At 48.6% G+C, this 25,194-nt stretch overlaps 1 protein-coding gene across 3 annotated transcripts in view; it reads left to right on the top strand.

Annotated features, from left to right (window-relative positions):
- PDGFRA (platelet derived growth factor receptor alpha) overlaps window positions 15,524-25,194 on the top strand; it is a 35,779-nt gene continuing 26,108 nt past the window's right edge. Inside the window, exons 1-2 of one of the 3 annotated variants that reach the window (XM_021394432.1) lie at window positions 15,524-16,902; window positions 24,201-24,261. In XM_021394432.1, the coding sequence (XP_021250107.1) occupies window positions 16,879-16,902; window positions 24,201-24,261 (85 nt within the window). In that variant the 5' untranslated portion in view covers window positions 15,524-16,878. Of the gene's footprint in view, window positions 16,903-17,106; window positions 17,371-24,200; window positions 24,262-25,194 lie in introns of those variants that run through there. The other 2 variants (XM_021394433.1, XM_021394436.1) reach the window with 2 other exon arrangements.

The raw sequence follows: 25,194 nt of genomic DNA, 5'->3' as shown, positions 1-25,194 counted from the left end.
TGATTCATTATTGGAGTAATTCTGCTTTCTGCAGTAAAAAGGCCAACTGTTATTTCCATTCCTCCAGAGTACTGAAGAGTTATAGTCTCTTTTTGGCATAATTTGGAAAATTGTGCTGATTCGCTTCACTTTAAAAGCAGTTTTAATGTATGATGGGAAAATATCACATACCACATCTCCTTTCGGTGAAATTGCCATTGCTGTCTTTTAATATTATGAATGCACAACACTAGAAATGTTGCAGTCATAGCCTTTATTTTTGCATAATCAACTGTCTTGAGAGGGAACGATAAACTGAGGTCTGGAAAAATGTGTTGTTGTCTCTTTGGTCACGATGAAGGAAAGTTTTAATTTTAAAGCCTGAAACAGGTGGAACAATTGACTTTCCTCCTACATTTGCTATCACTTCTGTAAAAGTTAACGAATAACAAAAGAAGTCAGCAAAGGATTCTTTTGTTTTTCTTTGTTTTATTTGCACTTGATGCCTGCATATCAATTTCAGGCTGAATCCCAGGCTTCTGATATCAGCCTGAGCTGCAGCTCTTCTCCAGAGCAGAAGAGTAGTGCCACTGCCTGAGAGTTTCATAGAATCATAGAATCAATAAGGTTGGAAAAGATCCCTAAGATCATCTAGTCCAACTGTCAGCGCACCACCACCGTGCCCGTTAAACCATGTCCAAGTAACTTAAAGCATGTCTGAGTTAGAGAGAGCTGCAAAAATGTGCTAGAATAAGATACTCAGGATTTGGCGCAGCGCATGGATCTGTATGTGGAGCTGCTCCGACAAAGCACTTCACTTTATGTGGTCAGCAGAGATGGAGCAGGTTAACTTAATAACTTTAAAGAACAGAATTTTTCTAAGCTGACCTATTTTGTGAGAAACATCAGAAGCCTACAAGTAGCTCAGCAGATAGGACAGAAACTGGTGGGGTCTCCACATGGAAATGGGAACATAAGAGATGAGAAGCCCTAAAAGCCAAGCTGCTCTGATGTTAACAAGCTCTGCTGCTCAGTAAGTCTTATTAGCCTGGGCACGGTGCCATGCAGCTGAAGGACAGCGTGCAGGCAGCAGTGCCCCTGGGAGACCTGTATAGTGCCCCACCTCTGCATGTATGTATCTACTTTGTTTTCTTCACATCTTTCATGCTACAACTGTTTTTAAGAGGCCAAGAAGCCTCAGAGCTGACAAGATGTACAGAGTTGAAGTCCAAAATCAAATTATTACCTCATCCAAAGTGTGCTCCTATATATCTTGGGATACTACGCTTTACCTTTTTATTTTCTACAGCTTGGAACTGGTCCAAAGCCGTCTGAAGCCTTTGGAAGTGTTCCAGCCAATTCAATGGGTTCTGATTCAGGCTTTGAATTGAGCCTTAACTTTATACATTTTTGATTATTGAAAAGACTCTAATTCCCTCCTGCCTCCATGTGTGCTGATACAGAGACCTCATTTTCCATTGGTCCACACTAGAATTTGTCACTCCACAGGAAACATGCAACACTTTAAATTGACGCAGCCAGTCAGTGTACGTTTCTAATGGACTTTGGGAAGAGCTAGTGGAGCTGTGCGATGCAGACTGAGGGTACAGTTGACATAAGTTATTTCTAACCCTCATAGAACTGTGTGGTTGGAAATGGGAATATCATCCTTCATCTTCAAACCACAGGTCTCTTCCCCCATGAGCCACCAATGTGGGGAGAGTCACACACCCACAGATGTCAACCAGCATCCCTATGCAGGTACCAAAGCTTTACAAAAACACAGCTGCCTAACTGCTAGAGCAAAGAAAAGTGGGCACTTCCCTTGCAGCATCTGCAAAAATAATAGTGGAGAGCAGAAAGTTTGGGCCAAGGCAAAACGTTTTGATTTCTGGTTGCAGCAGAGAAAAAAGGAGATTGGAGAGACACGAAGGTAAATGCACAGCGAGGGGGTGGCATTTGCCCTGAGAGCCTGAGCAAACATAGGGAAATACTTACCAGCACCTTGGGGAAATCTGGGTTTTGTGTCTCTCAGCAATCAAGAGGCAACAAGTACACACGAGTGAGAGGAGACAGGAATGGTACCAGCCCCAAGATATGCTTATTTGGAGAAATGTAGGTGTGAGTGCTGAAGAGCAAGAAAGCCCCAAGAGCCAGTAAGGATGGCAGCTACATACAGAATTACCTATGAAATATCCACAGACGTAGTTCACTGTATTATTTTTAGAAGAAAACAGAGCTGATGTGTTGAAAGAAGAGTGCGAGGGTTAATCACTTTACAGATATAAACAACACGAGGTCCAGATCACTCTGAGAATACAGCTTCCAGCTATGCCTGCTTTAATATCTTTCCTTCACTCCTGGTGATGTAATAAGGCAATTCAGCACACAGCCAAGGTGTTTTGCGATACGCTGTCATCTCCAGCCAACTTCTGAAAGGCTGTGTGGTGAGAAGGGAGGATTCACAAGCTGATACCCTGACACTGCTGAGCTGCTCTCAGAGAAGCATGCCAGCTCACAGTGGAGTTACCAGGCTGCAGCCTTGGTTCCAGTCCTGTTCTTTTTTTGGCTCCTCCCCCCTTTCTGATGATCTACTCAGTAAATGAGGAAATCCTGAGTGAATGCTGAGCTTCAACAAGCCAACTGATGAACCAGTAGCACCATTGCTCCTTCCCCTTTATTTGGGACAGTTAAACATCAGGATGAAGAGATTACTTTCTCTCTGCACAATGTTCTTTCCTTTCTCTGCTGCAAATTCCTGTCCCAAGAAATTCTGTTATCTGTTTGCCTTTTCTTTTCTTCTGGCCTTTACACGTCTAGGAGCTCAAAGTTACCCTGTGAATCTACCATCTCTCTTCTTCCACAGCAAAGACTTTTAACAGTCCACTGTTATATGACCTTGTACTTTTTTTTAATCCTGGATTTTAAAAGTCTGCAGTTATATGACTTTGCACTTTCTCACCATGGATTTTATCTAATTTCTTTAACTCCTATCCATAAGTTCCTCTTTTTGCTGCTCTCCTGGTCCTCCTGCCTATCAATCAGTGATGCTTCCCAGCTTGGTGTCAATACGCTTTATTGCCCAAGTCTTTGAGAGACTTTTTGGACTGTGTGCTCTTGCTGGCTGCTCAGCTCCTCCAGTATTGAGTTTGGTCACAGCTTTCAGATAGGCAACATCTGGAACTGGCAACTTAACTGCCTGTAAACTCTGATTTCTTCTGACATTTTAATCTTCAAGAAGATCTCGTATTTCTTAAAGGAAGTAACTAAGTTCAGGGCAGGCATTTTTCCACATTTCTGATGACAGACATGGATGAAGGGAAATTATTTAGTTTCTCAGCAATTTGTTTGTTTTGAGTATTCCCTTCTATTCTCTCATGATCCAGTGTGCCCACAGATCTTTCAGTGAGACCCTCTTTCTGGCATAGGTGAAGAATCTTTTACTGGTTTAAAAATTTTGCACTTTTCTTTATAAAATTTACAATGAACCTTCCTACTAGTTCCCTTATTTATTGCCTGCTGTGATTTATGCTTCTCTTTAGCGGCATCCCTAAAGCCTTATTTCCCCATTTTGACTTTGTTTTTGAGCCTCTCCAAACTTGCTGGTGTCTGTATTGCTGTCAGTGGTAATCGTCTCTCCTGAGTATCTGTTCTGTAGCACTCAACCCGTATCCAAAACCAGGGCCAGAGCAGCTTCACCTCTGCACAGTGATTGAACCAGATCTGAGTTGTACTAACTTCTTCTGGGACTGGGGAGCATGTGTTTGCAGGCTCTGGGATGGGCTCTATCTATCCATCCATCTGTCCATCCATCCGGCAATCCATCCATCTGTGTGTGTATGTGTGCATGTAATGCATCCATCACTATAGAGCCCCAGCCTCGGTACCTTACTGCAGAAAAAAATAGATGACAAAATATTAGTGGTAAACAAGCAATTGCTGGAAACAAACAAACAAATGCAAGATGAATCTAAATGAAAACCTAGAGAAATTAAGAAAGTTGATGAAAAAAGTATGCTTGGGCATTGTGTACAGAAAAGTACAATAATAAGTGACTTCTGAATGTAGCTGACTCATACAGTTCTCTATGTTTTGGTTTTTTTTTCTCATTCATTTATTCAGCAGAAAATCAAGTGGCTTTTGACACTTCCTGTATTAATTAGAGGAGGAAATAATAGATGATGCTAATCTTTCTCTAGAAGAGATGCTTTGTGAAGTTACCTATGTTACCTCAGAAATGCTGCGATGCCCTTGTGTTCTGAAAAAGATCTGTGCTAAGGGATGGCAGCACAGAAGCATTGCACAACATCTCTAGTTCATGGGAATCTGGCAGGTTGTGTTAATAAAACAGCGTTCTTGAAGTCAAAGTCTAAGGTTACACTGCCAACTGGAAATTATACCTGTTCCTGCAAAATACGTCGTCATCAAAGGGGTAAGTAATGTATAGTACACTACACAGACTGGGTGCATGCATTTTTTCTCTGAGGGAGCTACTCAGATTTTTCTTTGCTAAAATGACTATTACTAAAATATAAAGCTCACAGATTCGGAAAACAAGCTAGTAAAAGCAAATAGTGTGACAAAAATATTTCAAAGAGATTTCAAAAGAAATCCCAGAGAAAGTGTTTCAAAGCTGTGCTGCTGGGACTTGGTTTCCTTTTTGAAGTTTTTCTGCAATAGGAATCATAACAGGCTGATAGTGATTAAAGTTTGTAATGAAGCAAATCTGATGCCATGATATAATGTTTTGATCCATAGCATCACAACCACAACCTTCACTAGCCTCTGCACCTCAAAATCCCTTTGTTACATGTATAGGAAATGAAAGATCTTTCCAAAATGTTGATTTCTGTTCAAAGCGGTTGTCAAATAAAATAAAAATCAGCCTAAGTATCTGGTATAGTCACATTCTTCTAAGTTTTTCTTGTATGACTGTTATCTGATTTACTGGAAATGCTGCGTATCTCATTTTCTTCAGTATTTTAAGGAAATTAAGGTAGTTTATTGTTGTTCATTTTTCTTTTTCCAAAGTTTCCTCTTTTTGATGTCCTTATGTTCACTTAGGATGACAGTCACTACCTGTTGAGCCCTTGTCCTACACCTCAGCTTTAACCAGATGAGGAAGTGGCAGAGGAGGGAGGAACGGGAAAGGCGCTGCTCATATTTATTTAAAGCTGTTCCTGCATTTCACTATTCTCTGTTTTCAAAAGTGCGTAGAGAAGTTTTGGACCCATATACTGATCAAACCCATCTCCTGCTGTCTCAGATGTGAACACCTGTCTCAGCGTAGCATCCAGCATCTGATCCATCTCTGTCCCCAGCACAGCTTGAAGGCTTTGTGCTTTCTCTAGAGCTAATTTCCCTCTGTTCCCACTCAAATACGTGGGAACATGCTTCAGCCTAAAGGAAGACAGGCAGAGGGAACATGTCAGGAGGTGGCTGTTGCAACAGCCTGATGGCAAGCCAGCAGGTTGCATCATTGCACAAAGGAGTAAACAGGCACAGCTCAAGCACAGAGCTGGTGCTAGCGGGACAGCCAGCCTTCAAAGGAGACTTCTACCATTCTCCTTTCTTTCTTTCTTTTTCTTCTTTTTCTGTATGTTCTGGGTAAAAGTGGAGAAAAGGAAATTCATTAAGAATTGCAGAAGACGAGGGTGTTTCAAATAGGCTTTTCTATTTTAAGGATTTGAGTCTTCACAATTTTGACCAAAAAAAAAAAAGAGAGATATTTCTTGGAGAAAACTTAAAACTTCCATTAAAGCCTTTTTAAAATTTCCAGGAGAAAGCAGTGATCTGTTTTGGCTAGTTGAAGTTTTTCCATTTATGTGAGCAGCTCCAAGGGGCCTGATGTGAGCAGTGATTTTGCAGCATTTAGCTGCAGAGGGATGCTGGATGGGAGCCTCCAGCCGACTGAGTTCCTTCCACAGCAGTGAAGAGAGGGGACCTCTAACATCAGGTGCTGTATGTATGTATATACTACACTGAAGTTCCTTATTCATCTCATAGAGTGTTTGGGAGCATGGATATTAACCCAGCCCCAGGTGGTATGGCCAAGCAGAAAGACTTTTACGTACTATATATGGAGGTACAGTTTTGGATAAAACACGAAATCCTTGATTTATTCTCATGTGCCAAGATATGCTATTGTGTCTAATTATTTTTTCAAGATTAAAAGCTACGACACTACCTCTGAGTACTATCATTGGTTGTTCACTACTTAAATATCTCAGCAACTTCAGAAAATATTTAGTATAAATTATTTAGTATACTACAGATTTTTTTTGGTGATTTTCTTTTAAATCTGACATCAGTGGAAATTTGGAGGAACCCCACAGTATTCAGTATGCTGTACTCCTTCTTATGCTACAGTCCTGCACCTCTGGGACATCACTATCAGCAGAATTTGGTGACAGGAGGGGAAAGCAGGAAGGGTAGTGGTTTACCAGCGTACAGCAGGCATAGGGGTCCCACCCAATGTGAGGTTTCAAGTGACCTTATTTTCTCCTGGATCAGAATCTCTACATTTTAATAGCTGTCTGGCTACTGCACAAGCCTCTCAATTCGCATCCTTCCTCTACATGACAGCATCTCCACCAGATGCAGCCTTTAACCTCTTTGAAGAGCATCAGATGTTGCTGGCCCGATGTGCTGCATGCTGGGAAAGTGTCATCCCCGTTACTCTTCCTGGCCAGTCACTCCTCTGCAACACCCACACGGATTGAGCAGGAGGCAACATCAAAACGGATCATCTCATTGAATGTGTTGTTCAGTCCATGTCAGGACATGGGAGTTTCATACCACTGCCCAGGGCTGGGGATAAGGCATAGAGTTGCTCTGTCTCTGTGGACAGTGGGGTTATAGTGTTGCTCACTTGGCATCTCCTAACATTAACTTCCCTACAGGTGCCCTGGACCAAGAAGCAAACCTAGAAGGATCTGATGGTGAGGCATCCACTGTGTCACAGAACACTCAGGTCTACACAGGAGACATCTGCTCCAGACCAGAGAGCTTCTACATGTTTCTGGCAGGATGCGTGCTAGAGGGGTGGGATGCCCTCTGCCTGTGCATAGAAAGCAGTGCTATGGAAGATGCTATCAAGAGGAATAAACTAAGTAATAACTGATAGCACCATGGAAGGATTTCACAGAGCTCTGAATCTCCTTTATGAGTCCACTGCCCTGCAGGATTGTGACCTGGAGTGCCGGCATGGGTTCCAACAGTATCTCCTGCCCCCACTGGGAGATGGCCCTGTGTGGTTGGTGTGCCACCAGCCCATGCCATGGGAGCCAGATGCTTTCGTCCCAGAAGCGCCCTTATGTCCCCATGGGCAGGGGTTTGGATGGCACAAGAGACAGCACAAAATGCCTGGGGAGAGCACTCTGCTCTGAGAGGCTGAGGAATCTAAGCGGGTGGTCAGCTCCTGGAGATGAAGGAAACAGTCTGGTATTTAGGCTAGAGCAAAAGCAAATGTTGCTAGAAGGGTAGATGAGGATGGTGTGCTTCACTTCCTGGAATTTAGGGCTGGCAAGGACATAATCATTTTAATTTGCATCATATCAAGGTTTTATCCACATTCCTTGTGAATAGAAGATGTTGGAAGTGGAAAGTTGGCTCTGTTTTCTGTGCGTTTCCAAAGCAAAGCCTTGTTGGTGGTATTCTTAACATAGACCAAATGAGTGAAATGAAAACAACAGAAACTTTTCTTCGAGCCCCACCTTTTGGAGATGGATTTTTCTCAGAGACATCTAGCAGACTCCTGTAGATAACAGCTTGCTATGCATAATGTCCTTACAGATTTTCTGTTTCACTACTTCAGCTTTCCAAACGTGACGAACATGGTGGGTGATCACTGCAACCTCAAGGAAAATGTCCCCATCTTCTTGGTCCCCTTCTCTCCACACTAACATGGCATTGTAACTTTAAGGATTTCAACAGTTCCCCTTCCTTTACATCAGTAAATTCACTGTGCTGTGAAGCCTTTGGCCTTCTTTCCCAATACAGCTTGCACCGAACACCAGCTGACTTGTTTCATTCATCTGATAAATGTTTATAAATACCTAAAGGGAGATGAGAGGCAAATGGATGAGGCTGTCCTCAGTGGTGTGTAGTGATTGGACAAGGAGTAATGGCCTAAAACTTGTACATAAGAAGTTCCATACTAACATGTGAAAGAACTTCTTTACGGTAAAGATGATAGAGCACTGGAACAGGTTGCCCAGAGAGGTTGTGGAGTCTCCTTCTATGGAGATATTAAAGACCTGCCTGGACGCCTACATGTGTGATCTGTTGTAGAGTACCTGCTTTAGTTGGACTCGAGGATCTCTTGAGGTCCCTTTCAACCCCTGCAATTCTGTGATTCATTCAGTCAGTCAAATCCAGTATCCCAAACTGAGACTCTAACACAGCCCAAAGGTTTTCCACAAATGGCAAGTAGTTTAAAACTGCACCTCTGTAGCTGCTCTGGAGAACTGCCGCATGCACAATTAACTTAAATCCCGATGAGAGGACACAAGCCTCTGCCTATGCTTTCTCAAAAGGATTAGCTCTTCCTTCCACCCTGAATTTTCCCTTCCTTCTACCCTGAATTTTCCCTGCCCTGACAAACTCATCCTCCTAATGTTGACGATTGCTATTTGCTCTAATTGTCAGCAGGAGTACTCTTCATCTGTCCAAAAAGTTTGAGGACTGACAACACATTATAGTAAGCCTGGAGACCCGTCACCACCACTGTAAAGAGTGTGTAAGTGCAAACTCTGCCTGTACCCCCAACATGGGGCATCTCTCATATTCTGTTCCTGTCCAGATTCCAGATACCTATGTAAGTCAGGAGACCAGACTAAGCCCAGATCTCTCCAGCAGAGCTGGCCTCTGGAGATGCCTCTCCCGTGACAGGACATCTCTGGCACTGGGGACACCTTGCCAAGTTCTGGAAGTGAGCAAAGCTCTAGGTAGCAACAAGCACAGCAAAAAGGGAGGTAGATGTTTTTCATTTCATCACCAGCACATCCCCCTCACTTACCCGTGCAGAGGACACTCAGTCCTACTTCTGCAAAAGATGTTAGAATGAAACAAAGCATACATTCATTCTTGGCCATTTTAGAGCTTCTGTTGCTCATTATGTTGGCATATCCATGTATTGCATTCAAGCTCTGACATCAGGGTGACATCAGATCTCTCTCAGTGCTGACTGCTTGCCAAAGAAAGCCATAAAGCCAGGGTGTTTTTGGCTCCACCACCTACTCTCAGAATCAAATCAAGGTCAAAGCAGTCATTCCTGGTGTGTTTTAACCTTTGTGAAGCTCTAGAAATGCATTACTATGGAGGACACCTTGTTGTGGCCCATTTGGGCCTGGTTTGTGGTGCCTCTGTGCTGCCATGGCTCCTGGCAATGCTGCAGGCTGAGGCAAAGAGGGGCCCAGGCAGCCTGCAGGGCTACGCTCAGCCTCTGCTTCTTTATTTTTGCTTCTGAGTTGGAATCCAGCAGTTGGTTTTAATCCTGCTTTGAAGGCATTTCTCTCAGAGCCTGGCTGTCTTCATGCAACGCAGAGATATTCCGGGACACTCTTACAAACCATGGCAGAGCTGCATTCCTGGAGGCTGAAGTGAGGGTGTTTTTCCATTCAGGGCCATGTGTTTGAGCAATCCCAGCTGGGAAACCCACTCTCCCTGGTGGCCTGACAGACCCTACTGCCCTCTCTAAAGCCATGCCACCCCAGCAGCCAGCCCCATGGCTTCCTCCCAGCCAGGCGCCCTGGGATCCCTGTGCTGGGCAGAGCAGCACAGGGCTGAGGATGGTACTCGAGGCAGTGCGAGGACATGAAGCAACCTGTCCATTGCAATGGGCTTAGCTCAGTCTCTAGTGGTCTCCTCAAGGGATCCAACACGCTCTTTTGAAGGCAGCTTTGTTACTTTAACACCAAGTAATCCCTGCTGCTGAGACGAGAGGCAAACATTCTCAGCTGTGATCCCACTCCTCTCAAACTCCAAATAATTGAGAGGCCATACTGACACGAGTAAGTGTATGTACACACTTACTCTTAAACTTACACCTCCTGGATCCTCCGGCAACCCTACCACCATTCAGATGCTAATGGAGTTTAAGCAAATGTTTGTGATTTGGGGCCTAAAGCAAAGTCAGGCTGAAGGTCTGTGGGCAGCATGGAGCTGGCTGCTTCTAACTCTCCTCCTTCCCTGAGTCAATATTGGGACAGGCAGCAATGAAAAAAAGCTGACATACGGAGAAGGCATTTGAAGCCGGGAGAGCTTCAGAAGCCACAGGAGCGAGCAGCCCCACAGGGCAGAGGGCAGCGGGAGCACCGGCAGGTGCTAAGTGGGCTGTGAGGCCATTTGTCTCCCAGAAAAAAAGGCACTCGACTCCTTAGCTATTTACAATGGCTTCTGTCCACCCGAGCTGTCTCACCACTCATATATTTTAACCTTCTATGAGCAGGGCTGCATGCTGCTGACTTCCCGTTCATGGTGGAGGACGTGGCCATGCTTTCCAGCACTGATCTGACCAGCCCCCGGCTGCACAGCTGCCGATGTTCTGGAGGAACGCATTTCCTCAAAGCCTTCCTGTTGTCAGCTTGACTAAATGCTATTGCTTTGGAAAAGAATAATCTTGCAGACGTCACAGATTCATTTGGATCTCTTGAGATTCTACTTGCTGCCTTCTTAATGACAATGTTCCCAACAAAGTTTCATAGAGGTATGGACTTAAAAAACTCTTTTTTGTAACAGAAATATAATGTAAATGAAGAGAAAAATAGCTAAGAAGAGGAAATGTAGGTTTGGTGATGGATAGGAATTGCAAGAATTTATTTGGATTTACTTTGGCACCACAAATGTTTTCTCTTGTCACAGAAAGAGAAGAAATGGAAATTCTGAATTCTCTTGATGCTGAGGAGAACGTTTCTATTCCCCTTGACTGTAAAAATAGAAAATAGGGATGAAGTGACCTGTTCCTATATTACTTTTTTTCTGCAATGCCCCTGACTGGCAAAGAGAGCCAGCAAAGAACACTGCTCTGATTTAGGCATTTTTTGTGTCTTTACTATGTAGGTCATTCCAAAAGTAACGTTCTATATATTTCAATGGAAACTACAACAGACACAAAGACCACAATAGCACTGTTTGATAGAGCAAATTCTCAGCTACAAAACACTGTTTTTCAGCATAGTCACCACCACAGAGCCAACATCATCCCAGTGTCCCAACTCATGGATTCAGCGAGAAGTTCTCCAGGCAAAACAGGGTGGACAAGTCCCCATGTTCTTGTACTTCTGAAATAAACAAGATTTAACTCCTTCTACTTCTCCATCTGACTTAAAAAGCAAAGAACAACCACAGTGTTCTTTAGATGCCACAAGGAACCAAAGACAGGCACAGCTGATTCATATTTTTCCCCTCTTTTCTTTCACACCTTAAATGATGTTCTGATTAATCTATGGTGAATATCTGGGGCCACTAAAAAAGCATTGAACCTTGTGATTTCATTGGGGGCTGAACGGCAGACCTGGGGCACTCATCCAGCCACACAAAGCACAGCACCTTCTCAGCAGTTGCAGTAAAACGATGGTGAGGTCATTTCGACTGGGGACACGGGCCTAACATATGAGGTGGCATTGGACGCAATGACTGTTAAAGGACATCTTGTCATCTGGTTCATGGGAGCTAGAAAAGCTCTCAGTAATTTATGGGTCTTCAGTTTTTCAGCATTCCTTTAGGGACTGCATTCAGAGCTTGCTTCCCAGAAATACTCAACAACTGCCTTCTGAAAATTGCTCCTCCTCAGTGGGGAGTTTAACATTCAGATAAAGCCTTTGCCATGAAAATAAACAAAAACAAAACCCGTTGACAAGTAAGGTATAAATTTAGAGTCATTGCCATGCCTGAATTGCTTTGGGTAGGATAGTGAAATGCATGGCTTTGCCCTCACAAAGAGGCTTGCTATGGCAGCAATCGTATCAATTCAACAGATTTTTTTAAATAAATTTGGAGAATGTCCTGCAAGATGATGTCTGTGTAAGTAATGCATTTTAACCACACTTGGTTTTCTAGGGTTAACCCAGCTAGTGGAACCAAAGTGAAAGTTTTAAAATACTGCTGCCATGGAGAGCAAATGTCTTCAAAGCGCCTATAGCGTACGTTATTTAAAAGAGCACTGAAACAATGTTCTGGTTTGAATTATTTTTCTTCACAGTACTTCTCTAACTTTATTGCCAAAGAAAAGACTTCCAGAGCCAATTTTTAATCTTAATTACACCAGATTCAATCTGGAATATTTCCCTTGAAGTTGGAGTTACACCAGATTTACACAATGCAGAATCTATCCCATTTTACCCATTAGACACTTTTTGTTTGTTTCCAAAAGATATTTGAGACTAAAACCAGAGATATATGACCAGAACAGCCACCAGTTTGAGGGTCAAAGCCTACCTAGATGCTCCCATTGCTTCCTTCTTTAGTCTCCACCAAGCCATTGCTTCCCACCCGTGGCTGTAGGGAGCGGGGCTGTGGCTGCCTTTTCCTCATCTCACTTTCTCATTTCTCCCTCTGCAACCGACCCACTCAAGTGAAGTGCAAACAACTAAGCGCCCTAAAGGACTCTCGACAATGGACAGGCAAATAAACACGTAACTGGAGCAGCAAGTACTCCCTGGAGAATGAGATGAGGTACAGGCTAAAACCTGTTGACCTCAGACAAAAGGAAAAGCCTCATTGCTCATTTGTCGAAGTGACAGTAAAGAGAGGAAGAATTTCCCTCTGCTTTTCAGTGCATCAGTCCTTCCTACCTAAAGAAAGCCTCTGACCGCCTCCTGGAACCACTCTAGATACAAATTCTTGATTCCCTCCATCTCAAATCAGGCTATAAGAATAACCTCGGTGTCACATCTGAGTTCAGGAAAAATGCAGCCCTGCAAGAATGGCAGCTCCTGCTGACACACACCCAGCACAGCCTCAGTGCTGCAGCAAAGGAGCAGCTCAATTCATTTCCCAGTCTGGAGCTTTTGCTGCCTGTGTCAGCACAGATGTTTATTATTCCATTTCCAAATGGCTGAACTATTTTGAAGAGCACTGGGTGAAACTTGCAGCTTAGGAACCCCAGCTCTACAAGCTTTTAGGAGGCACTGAGAGCTTTCCCCCCTCTTCACCCACAGGAGGGGTGAGACCCATACTCAGAATCTCTCTCCATGTCACAGAAAAAGAGGGACAGCACTTTGTTTGCCATAGTATTTGAGAGCAGAAAACATCTGGGGAAAAGAGGGATCCTTTTAGAAAGTCACTTGCAACTCAGAAACTGTGGCTTTAGCTTCAGTTATTCTACAGCAGATTGCTCCAAAGGGATGTGTACCAGAGGAAAAGTTACCATGGAATGGTGCCCTCCAGAGCCAGGCACCGGATGGAGCTCACTTGCCTTGGTCCTTCCTTGCCCATGCAAAAGACGTGGTAGACACGGGCAGTCCAGGCACATCCAAGGGACTGGTGTTGGCCCAAGCCCAAGCTGGCTGTTCCCACCAGGGCAGTGGGGTCCCGGGCAGCCCTGCAGCAGGCAGCTCCCCTGAGCACACCTGAAGGCCTGGAGCACAGCAGACGGGCGTGTAAAGCCCACCAAAAGGAACCAGATATGGGAACAGAGCAGCCTGGCTCGGCTGCGCCTGCATCCTACTGCAAATCTTTAATTGCTACAGTTCCAAAGAACAAAGGCAAAAATAACGGTCTGGGGAACCTATGGACCAAAACCAAACCTGAGCTGAATCAGCAGAGGAGGTCCTCTAATTTCGGAGGGAAAAACCTCACATTTACCGCGGGGCAGAGACTGCTCTCGCAGCTTCGCTCGCTGCATCGCAACAGCCTGGGGGCTGCGCAGGGCCGGACCTGCAGGGATACAGCCCCAGAACTGCTCTCCGAACCCACCGATCCCATAACTAAGACCAGCAAAACCAAACGCTCACTGAACAAACATCATCCCTCTGAACCTCGCCTAAGCGGGCGCTACTTAAGAGAGGAGATAATCACCCCCAGCTGCGGGGCACAGGCGCGCACCCAGCGCTGCCCCCTCCCTAACGTGGGGGGCGGCTCCGTTATGCTGGGGGCGAGGGGCTGCCCCAGGGCGCTCCGCCGGTGCCCGCTCTCCCGGCCGGGCCGGGCCGGGCCGCTCCTCTCGCGGGCTGCGGTGCCCCCTAGCGTCCTGCTGCTCCCTCCGCCGCGTTGCCTCACAGTGAGCCGGGCTGGGACCGGAGCATCCTGTTTATTCTGCCCCAGTCAGAGCGCCCGGGCGGGAGCAGAGGAAAAACAAAGCCTTTTTTTTTTTTTTTTTTTTTTTTTTTTTTTTTTTTTTTTTTTTTTTTTTTTTTACCACAATGAATAAAGCCTTCTCGGCTGTTTTGGCAACTTCTAATGTCAAGAGCCAAATGTAACACTGAAAGCAAAACAACTCGACGTCGCGGCAGCAGCAGCCTTAGCGGGAGCACGGCGGGCACAGGGAACTACCTTAAACACCATGGAGTGAATCAAAATAAAGGTGGGGAGGGGAGTTTGGGGCCGGGGAGCTGCCGTTAGCTCATTTTCTCTGGTTCCTGCTCGCCCGCTGATAGCGGATCTCCTCTATGCAGAGCCAGATGATGCTGAACGAACAGAACGGGGGAGCTGTGGAAAGAGTGGAAAAAAATAACCCCCCGCAAACTCCCTCGAATCGAGCATCCCCAGTGGGGCCGGTGCATCCCTGTGCCTTGCTCCCGTTTGTCCCAGGCAGCCCTGGCGGCTGCGTTCTCCTCCCTCCGTGACAGACGTGAGCACAGATTGCTAGTGACAAGCGAGGAGAGGCCGCTCGGCTTTTTCCCTCTCCGGAGGTTTGACGGCTCTCTGCGCCAGGTTGGAGCTGCCCTGCACAGTGCTAGGGTTCTCGTTTTGGCGGATGTTTTGTTCGGGAAACGGGCGGGGCCGGAGCGGGCTGCCCCGTCGGGGCCCGCCGGTGCTGCGGGGCCGAAGCGAGCCTCTGGGTGCGGGGCGGGGACTCAGACGGAGGGAGCGGCCCAAGCGCGGGCGCCGCGGTGCTGTTTGGAGCGCGCAGCTCCCATCTGTTGCCACATAAACACACTCTCCGGGATGCGTGATGCGGCAGCACGTCGGGGGAGGAGGGGAGGGCAGAGGGGGCTGCCGTGCTGAGAATCCCCCCGCCCCCAGCCTGTCCTCTCGGTAACCCCGCACCTCCTGGACGGGACCCCCCTGTGCCTCACGGGGCGGGAGGCAGCCCTCGGGAGCCGTCCCCGGGGATTTGTGTTAAATAATGCCATAGCCCTCCTGCGCGGGACCAACCGGTAGGCACCGCCGCCAGCCAGTGGTGGTGTGCGGGCGGCAGAGCCTAGAGCGGCCCCTAGGTCCCTCCCGCCGTCAGGGCCCTCGCCCCTTTTCACTGCGGTGGTGGACGTGGGGGAGCGCCGTCGGGGAAAGGGGCACCGCCGGCTCCGGCCCGGCGGGCCGCTTTGACAGATCCAAATTCCTTTTTTTTTTTTTTTTTTTTTTCTCGCTCTTGTGAGATCCCACATGGAAGCTGTTAACGAATGCTCGATAATGATCACGACAAAGGTATTATTCAAATGAGGCAGGTAATTGCAACCAGAAGGCGCCTTCTCCCTTTCCTTTTGCTCTTTCCTTTACCAAGAGCGCTCTTCGCATCGCATCCGATCCCGGCGCTGCTCCATCAGGGATCACCCTACCCGCACGGCCGCGGGGTCTCCGCGGGGCTCCCAGGCGCTGCCCGCAGCCGCATCCTCACGGTGCTCGAAGCCCTCGGTTCCATAGATGGGACTTTTCCTCCTCAAATCCCAGGGTCGGGCTGCTGCGTGTGTTCACCCCCGGGCAGAGTATCTCCAGGTGTACTGGTTTGTTTTTCTCCTTATTTTCCCCCTATGCTTTTGATTCACTCGCAGCGTTGTTTATTCACATGCATTCCGGTATCCTGTTAGCATTCCGAGCAGAAGCCGCTCGCAGATCCGACTCCGATAGTTTCCTGCAGGAACATGTGGAAGCAATAGCGGGGACGTGCGATCCTCCAAGCCGCGGAAGCCCCGGAGCGGAGCGTGCCCGAGGCCGGCACCCCTCGAGCCACACCGGAGGAGGGCCCAGCCCCAGCCCCTGTGCGCACGTCGGGGATGGCGGCCTCGGTTTTGGTCTCGCTACTTTCGGGGCATCTTCGCTTCGGAGGCCGAGCCTTAGGATAGGACGGAGAAAACCCGCCGCATCCTGTCGCTGGAAATTGAGGGCCAAATTTTGTTTAATGTTAAACGGGAAAAAAAATAAAGTGACAGACGGAAAGCGAGAGGCGGGCGAAGCCCCGGGGCTCTGCTCCGATGCCCTCCTTCCCCCGGGAGGCCGGGGCGCGCCTTGCTCGGGGCAGCACTGCCCTCTGCCCGCGGCCGCCGCATCGCCGCGCTCGGTGCCGGCAGGAGGAGCGGGTCCCGCTTATCGCCCGCAGATAGCGGCTCGGCGGCACCCGGCGGGGATCAAAGCTCACCCCGAGCGTCCTCAGACGGGACGGGCTCTGTTGGCGAGGAGCGACCCAGAGACGGGGAGGAGGAGAAGAGCTGTCCCAGTCCCGTCGGAACATCAGGGCTTCGGACGGCCGGCTCCCGGCGGCGGTTACCTCTCGTTGTGGCTCTCATTCATACCCACGAGGGCTCCGTCTCGCCCCCTGTGTGTCAGTGCCTCCTGCTCCTGTGCCTCGCACCGTCCACCCGCTCCGTCCCGAGCCCCCGCTCCGCCGCGTACAAAGGACACGAGGAAGCCGCCAATTCGTTTCCAGCTCAAACTGCCCGGCCGCAGCCTCGCACCGTGCCCGTGGCCACCGAACCCGCTCCGCCGTCGCGGAGGGTGCGAGGAGGAAGGCTCATTCATGAAATGGGGACCACTCGGAGTTTGCATGTAACTATTTTTTTTTTCTTATAGATTTTTTTTTTCCCCGCGCAGTGCAAAACGCTCAGATTCCCCCTCCCTCCCCCTCGCCCCTGCCATATGGCGGCCGCCCCCTCCCCTGCGAGGCCGGGGAAGGCTGGAGGCTGAGGCTGGCTCCCCTGCCTGCGTAAGAGCCTCCGCCCGCGGGGCCGGGGGCGCGGGCCGAGCCGGGGCGGCTCTTATTGTGAAGGGGCCGGAGGGGGCTTCATTTCCTGACAGCTATTTACTTAAAGCAAATGATTAGTTTTGGAAGGATGGACTATAACATTGAATCAATTACGGGACGCGGGTTGTGAGACCATTGCAGTCGGAGCTGGAGGGAGGGCGAGCGGGAGGGAGCGCGCCTGAGCGGGGAGAGTCACAAAAGCCGTGGACATATTTTGGATATTTTACAATCTGCGGGACGGAATCTGCGTGTTGTAAAGGAGGAGGTAAGAGGTGAGGGACAGTTTTCCCACCTTTTTTTGTTTTGTTTTGTTTTGTTTTTCCTTTTTCCTGTTAATTTTTTATCTCTCTTTTTTTTTTTCTTTCTCCTCACGTATTTATTTGTTGGTGTTTCATTTTCCCCCGACGCTCTGTCCAAGCGCGGCGGAGCCGGGCGCCTTCCGCGGAGCTGCGGGCGCTGCCGGCTCCGGGACCGCGGGCCGTCGGGGCGCGGCGGCGGCGGCTGCGGCGGAGCGAGCGGCGCGGGCAGCGCTAATGACAAACACATTGGGACGCGCGGCGGGGCCACCGCGCCGCATTCCTGCCGCCGCGGCTCCGCGGGCAGCGGCCGTGCGCGCCTCGGGGGGTCAGGGGGACGCGCCCCGAAGTGAGGTAGGGGCGCGCCCGGAGCCCTCCCGCTTCTCGCATCCGCACCTCTGCCCTCGCTTCCTTCACCCGCTCCCTTCCCCCACCCTTTGTTTTTCATCACCTCGGATCTCCCCTTCCCCGCCTCGCCCCCGGCCCATTCTCCCGATTCCCCCAGCGGGACACGCGCGGCCCTAGCCGCCCCATCCCCGTCCCCGCGCGCCCCGTCTTTTTTACACGTCTCAGCGGAAGGGAAGATGCTGAATTCGGGCAGGACGGGTACCTGGAGCCCTTCCAGCTTCCATTCCGCTCTCGCAGCGGGACCGCCGCTGCCCCGCAGGACGGCCGGAGCCCACCGCACCGCACCCCGAGGGTTCGAAGTCTTTGCGGCCACCGTTTGGACTTTTGGAGCCGGAGCTGCGGAGTTGCCAGCCGCTGCCAGGCTGGAGTCCCCTGGAAAAGTCCTGGGAGCAAGTAGGAAATGGCTTTTTGGCTGGCGGCGGCGTTGCTCAACATTTTTGGACGGAGACCCAGCAGCCCAGGAGCCGTTCCAGAGAACAGGACTCGGACAGCTTTTTCTGGAGCGAGCGGAGACAGACCCAGCGAGGCGGCAGCAGCAGCCGCCCCGGGGGGTTCCCGCTGCCCCAGCCCCCTTCCAGCGCCCCTCGACGGCATTTTCGGCGCGATTCTCTCAAACGCTCCCGCGTCAGGAGCCCGCCGCTGCACGGCCCGAGCGCCGCTTCGGGACGGGCGGGGACAGGCGGAGCCGTCCCGGGACCGCGGGCGCGTCTCTCCGAGCCGGGGCACAGCGCCCGTCCCCCGGGGGCACGGGGGGTCCGTGCTTCCCCTGACGGAGCGCGCTGGAGAAGGAGCGCAGCACACTTCGGGGCAGGGAAAGACGACTGTGTTTGCCCCTTCCTTACCCTCCCTTCCCGCTTTGATTTTTTTGTAGTTACCTCGTGTTTTAAAAAAAAAAAAATGCTCCGGCTTGGCAAAGGCTTTCCTATTGTTTCCTGCACAAACAGCGCAGTGGCCGGGAGTTACCATATTTGCGAGGTCCGCTCGGTGTCCCGGCAGCCTTTGATCCGCAGCAGCTTCAGAAGAGAGCGGGGATCTCGGGGACACCCTGCTGCCCGCCCCCTCGGGTACCACTCGAGCTCCCTGCGGGCAGCGGGACGGAAAGCCCCGAGGATGGGGGCTGGAAAGTATGAACCCACCCCGGTCCGGCTGGTTGGGGGTCCCCGCTGCCTCCCCACTGGGGGAAGGTGGGCGGTCGGTTATTCCGCGTCTCGCTGGTGTTTCCTCTTTTCGCTACAGCCCCCCCGGCCGATGCGACTCAGGGGAGCAGGGTCACCGTGAGACACCCCGGAAAAACGAGGATACCCTCAGCATCTCTCTGGGCTGGTGTGGAGCCCAGCACTGGCCCTGGATGGGGCCAGAGACGGGACCAAAACAAGTAGATGAGCGTCAAAGGTTCCTCTCTCATTGGTGGATCAAAATCCCGGCTGCGGAGATCTGATTTTTAACTCCGGATGGAGTTAGATCACGCAGCGAGGCTCTTCAGTTTTAGTTTCCAGTTAACAAAGAGCATGGTAGAGCCCACAGCTAAACAGCAGCTTAGCCAACCTCGGCGCTTGAAAAAAAAAAAAAAAAGGTTGAAAAAAAAGACTGCACAAAGCAGTGGGATTTAGGAGTCCGCAAGCAAAACGGCTCTCCCAGCCTGCAGGCGTGCTCCCCTGCTGCAGAATTGTCCAGAGCCCGTTGTCCCGGTGCTGCTCCGAGGCACCACGGGCAGAAGGTTCGTGCTGCAGCACCGGGGCCATCTCTGCTGTTTGTTGGTGTATGGGAAACCTTTATGTGGCTGTGAGAGGAATACGTAGGTGTTAGGTTTCAAGAAAGCAGAATGTAATAAATATTTTAAACGAATACATCTTCATGGTACTTGCTTGACTCCATGGTCAAGCAAGGATTGGAGGACCATTTATACAGATAGACAAAGGCTTGTGTAGCTCAGACCTTGTTGCTTATTTCCAACGGCACCAATTGGTCTTAAAATGGTGAAATGGATAACCTGATAGAAGTCTCCCCTCGCTTGTGCCCTTAGGTCATCATGGCCAAAATGGCATCGCTCTTGCATGTCAACACCACAAATTTCATTGGGATACATTTGCTTCCCTCATTTTAAAGACTAAGGCATAGTTTCTGAGAGGTCCTTTTTCTGGTGCTGGCAAAAATTGCTGCTAATTTAAAAGAAACAAGCAAGTAAGCAAGCGGTCCTGTCTCTCCCTCTTGCCTTGCTCTCCTGCTTGACTCATCTCTTGCATGTCAATAACGCTTTGCATGGGCGCCCAAGGGAAAAGCTTGCAATGGTGAGGCTTCCTGGCTTCTGTGGTGGACAGAAATTAATTGGTTTTTCCATGCAGTGCTTCTGAGCACCTAAACTGGGATCTGAGGAGTTATCTGAAGTTCCTGAATTTGAGAATCTAAGTGAGATGCGCACCTTGGAAGTGCCCGTCATATTGTCTGACTGCTGGGACTGTCTAGGAAGTCCTTTCCATAAATTCAGATGTTGTGAATTGCTGTCTGTTGTCATTTCCCAGTCTGGTGGGGTCTGTTCCTGTGGATTAGGATGAAGGGTTGGGGCTGACCAGGAGGCTCACAGAGTCACAGCCCTCCCTAGGTGTCCTGCAGAGCCCTAAGATACTGTAGAAGCCCAGCAGTGGCTCAGCTTGGTGCATGGTTGTTCCCATGTAGCTCAGAAGGGATGTGCAAGCTATGCTGGAGGCAAACATTTGTAAAGGGGTGTGGAATGAACCTCGCTTTAGGAGAACAATTACGCCTGATTTTTCAAACACAAAATTTTCTTGTGTTATTTGTGTCTCTTCCCCAGTGAAACCTTCAGATGCCCCTGTTTGCTCTGCAGGGCTTCTCTGCTCCTGCAGAGAACTGAGTTTGTAATTTGGGAACTGCAAACCAAGAAAAGTTTCAAGAGGTCCCAACTGAATATTTACATTCAACCAGTGGTATATGCCACAGGGAGGAAACATTCTCCTCTTTCCTTGGGCTGGCCTTGGCTCCTGCTGGAAAAGATTTCCCAGAAGGACAGATTGCCACTCAGACAAAATCTCCCCTGAAATTATCCACCCATCTCACAAGGATAATCACATAATTACGTGCCAAGATACGCAACTCACTTACTACCGTATAATTTATGTAAATACAAGCATTAGAGACTTTTTTTCCCAAAGAAGAAAAATCGTGCAATTCGCATGAAATGAAGATATAAGAAATTTTATTTTAAGTTGATGTAGGAGACCTGGTTTGGATTCCAGCTGCTGCGCTGGGGACCGGCATCTCCTTCTACTGTACGAGCTTTGGTTTGTCAACGTGGACCAACATTGCCATCGTGTGGCGAAGAGCATGAACTGCAGCGACTCGGTAGCGGACAGGAAATGAGTTTTGTGGGTCTCCAGGCTCCTGGTGGAAGGGATGGCTTTCTGTCCTGAATGAGCTCTTTGTTTGATTTACTGCAGTATAAAAAATATATACTGCTGGGTCTTTTTACTCCACCATCATGCTTTCCCTCTAGGTCATGCAGAACAATCGCCTAGGAATATCATCATCTTCTAAACACATATTCCCATCAGCTTTCTGGATATTGATTTTACTTTGTCTTCTGCACAGCAGTCAATGAAATCCTTCCTGGCAGAAAGCCAGCACTTGGCAGTGAGAATTCGGAAGATTGACTCCTTGCTGATAAAATTTCTTCTGATGTTCTTTTCCTGATTTTTTTTTTTTTTTAATCATTAAAGCACACAACAGAGACACCAACTTTTCAGCCAGTTCCTTTTGAAGCCCAGTGATTAGGGCAGATGTGATGATTGCTTTACCCTTGGCAATCAGCCTCCACTCCCGTGAGCATGGCAAACCCCCCATGGCATTGTTATGCTTTCACTGTGCGCTCCCATGTTTCCTATTTTAACATGTTCAAGCTATGCATAGAATCAAGGTTGGCTCAAACTTACATTGCATGCACACTGGCAATGTTTGCATAAATCTGCGGCTTTACCAAGATGACAACAACTACAGTATGATGTGGTGATGCTAGAAATGGAACCTGGTGTGTTTACTTGGGACTGAGATGTGGGTAATTTAGAACAAGGAGGTTTCCCTGCTGTAAAGAAGGTAAAAAAGCCAAATAAGTGCAGAAAAAAAAAGGTGTTGGTAAATAATCAACAGATGCTAAGCATCTCTGCTTGGAGTGGGAATGAGGAAACTCTCTTTTGCCCAAAACAGGGGTGTTAATTGTGCCTATGCTAAACTGTGATTTTGGCATGCCTGAGTCTGGTGCACAAGGTAATTTAATCCAGTTCAAACAGATGCTGAGTATGGATGATGATGAGTCCTTAGTAGGCTATTCTGTCTTTACAGCGAATATATGTTGCACTGGGTTTTGCTGAGATTAATGGGTCATTGAGGCAAGATCAAAACTATGGATTCAGAAGGAATAGCCTGCTGGGAAATGCAAATTTAGTAAATTCTTGCGTTATTTTAAACTGCAAGTGTAGGCTGAGGCACTCAGCTCTTACTGATTGCTATGGCAGTCCAACTAAGACATTGGATTCCAAGTAGAACATTGGAAATGCCATCACCTGTGCTTAAACCAAGTTAGTCACAGAGCTGCAGTCCTCATACAGCTTTGCAGCAGTGTAAGTCTGCTTCAGCAGAGCTTCTGCAGGCTTGTGTGTCAAAGATGAGTTAGCTTTGTGTTTTGTCCTCCTGTACCGTGTCCCTCGCACTGAATAGCCATAGCCTGGAAAAACGTCACAACTTGGGGAGCGAGAGATCTGCTCTTTTCTGACAGAAAAGGCAGAAGGAAAACTGGCAGACAGTGGGGTTACTTTGTCCTGTGGATCTTGCTTGGGCGCTTAGGAATCAGATCAATAAGGCCGACTATGGGAATTCTTTGAAGATTTACAGTGGGTTACTTTATCAGAAAAAATATTGCACGATATAAATGTGGTAAAAATGAGTAAAGAGGCTGAAATGAAGGAACTTCTTTGATGTCAGAGAGCCTGCTATCAATGGGAGACAGATACATAAACACATGGCAATTATAGCTAATTGAAGAATGGGGCAAAACGGCTTGTCTCTGTTGGAATGTTGTCAGCTGAATTTCCAAGGTTGTTTCTACATGTCTGGGGGACTGGTATTTGGTAAGACTTCTAATTCTGCTCCTGAGATCTTTAAGTTTGATTGGAGTATCAGATACTTTTTGCTTTGCAAAGGAGCACCACCCGCACCACACACTGCAGGAAGAAAGAAGGACTGGTTCAGAAACACCCCTTGGCATGCTGCAGTCATTTAGTTCCCAGATGGTGCTGGCATCACCTTAACAACTGTATGCACCTATGTGCTTTCCTGCCTCAGAACTGGAGCAGAATACCAGAGGATGAATTAAAATTCTCTGGGACCTTTGAAAAGTAGTCTCTGTTTTGACACATCATCCTTTATTTTACTCCTTGGTCTGTGTTTCAGGTTAGGGGTTCTTCTGTGCAGTCTTTTTAAATGTATGTTGGATTTGGGCCAAATCCAGTTACTATTAAAATAGACAAAAATCTCCATTGATCTCAATGGGAGCAGGGGTTGTAGGAGCTGCTTCTTTGCAAAAACATCCAGCAGTCTGCTTGAGGGCTTTGAGTAGAAATAGGATTAGCCTGCACAAAAATTACAGCGTTGCTTGTTGCCATTGTTGCCTCTTCACAAGTGATGCTTTATGACTATTTGCTTGAAAGCTGAAATTATCATGTGTGATGTATGGCTCTTCACACTGCTGAGGAGAAGAGGCGCTCAGTGATGGCAGAGCAGGCCTGGAGTCTGTCGGGTATTTATTCTATCAGAAGATGCTGGCATGTGTTTTAAATAGCGTGTCTCTCAATCAAGGGAATTCTTGCTAAATAAGCAATAAACACTATTGTCTTGTATTGTATTCAGTAAGCTATATATATACATATGTACAATGGCAAGACAAAAATATCACTTACAATTGTGATATTTATTATAATAGTAGGTTTAAAATGTACATTTTCTCTCCCAAGAAAGCTGCGAGCAGTAAAATGTCAGATGCATACAGCATACAGCCATCGTACCCTCACCAGCTTTGACCCCGCATCAGGGCAGGGTGTTTCTTTGGGCTCTGTGCTGGATGCTGTGGTGGGCACAGACTGTGTGCAGGCTGTTTGCTGCAAGTGCCAGCTTTGGGCTCTGCTTCCACAATTCAGGAGTGGGATGGGCCAGAATGGGCGAGGAGCAGCGGTCGTGGTGCCTCGGCCACATCCCCAGCACCACACAGCCCCACACACCGCACCGAGCTGCGTGTGCAAGTGGGGCCTCAGGGACATGCCTGCCTTTAGCACGTAGGGATGCTGCAAGCTGTTGTAGCTATTAACTGGCTCCCTGTTGCCTTCTTTCTGTTTCAGTTGTCGCTAGCTATGGGTAATCCCCCAAGGACGTTCCTGATCCTGGGCTGTTTTCTCACAGGTAATATTCCTCACTCCTCTAAGCCATCCCTGCTGCTCTGTAAATCCATGTTTAAATTTCCCTTGCTGTGTCCGCAGTAACCCACACCAAGTGGCTGTCCAGCCACCTCCAGCTTCTACTTCTCTGTCCTTCCCGTTGGTAGGCCAAGACAAGGCACAGGCCCTGCCATGCCAGCGCACCTCAGCACGGGCTGCGCTGCCTGTGTGGGCCCGGCACCCCTGTCCCCACCACAGAGCTGCCCACATCTGCAGGATGCATGACTCTGGGAGGGGAGGGCAAGGCTTGCCACAGGGCTGCCAAATATAGAACGGGCCCTGCAGGCTCAGATAACACGTGCAGATGTGGGAAACTGGTTTCAAAGAATGTCTGGGCTCCCAGCGTTGGTTTGTTGTGCAGAGCTCACTTTCACACTGCTTCCCTGGTGAATTCTCCTTTCTTTTCCTTCAGGAACTGTGGGTGTGGACCTTCTCATTTCCTTTCTGGGACTTGGCCCTGCCCCAGCCCACCTACAAGTTACCTAGGCTTGCAAATCTGATCATATAAACATAATGACTGCATCTGAAAAGTGGTGCCATCTACAACATCTAGTTCAGCGAATTACAGTTTTATTTGGCCATAAACCCTCTGTACACTTTGGCTGGGGGTAGACCCGATGCACAAACTTTGGATCCAAGGCCCCGCTCCAGCCCTTTGCAGAAATAGAAGCCACATGTAAAACACAGGTGTTGGCTTTGGGAAGCGGTTTCTAACTTTCGATTGCGAGCTTACTTGAAAATTGTCTGACTGCTGACTTCCTGACTGTGTTGCAAGGAGCCGTCCTGCAGCACAGCCCTGCAGTGCCCACGAACCAGCAGCCAGGGCAAAAAAGCAGTGCCCACAGCTGAGCAGGAAGCCGAGGTGTGGGTTGGGAGCCTTCTCTAACCTCCCCCCCCC

The sequence above is a fragment of the Numida meleagris genome, chromosome 4 (assembly GCF_002078875.1).
Source record: "Numida meleagris isolate 19003 breed g44 Domestic line chromosome 4, NumMel1.0, whole genome shotgun sequence".
Classification (NCBI taxonomy): Eukaryota; Metazoa; Chordata; class Aves; order Galliformes; family Numididae; genus Numida; species Numida meleagris.
This window is presented reverse-complemented; position numbering and strand designations above follow the sequence as displayed.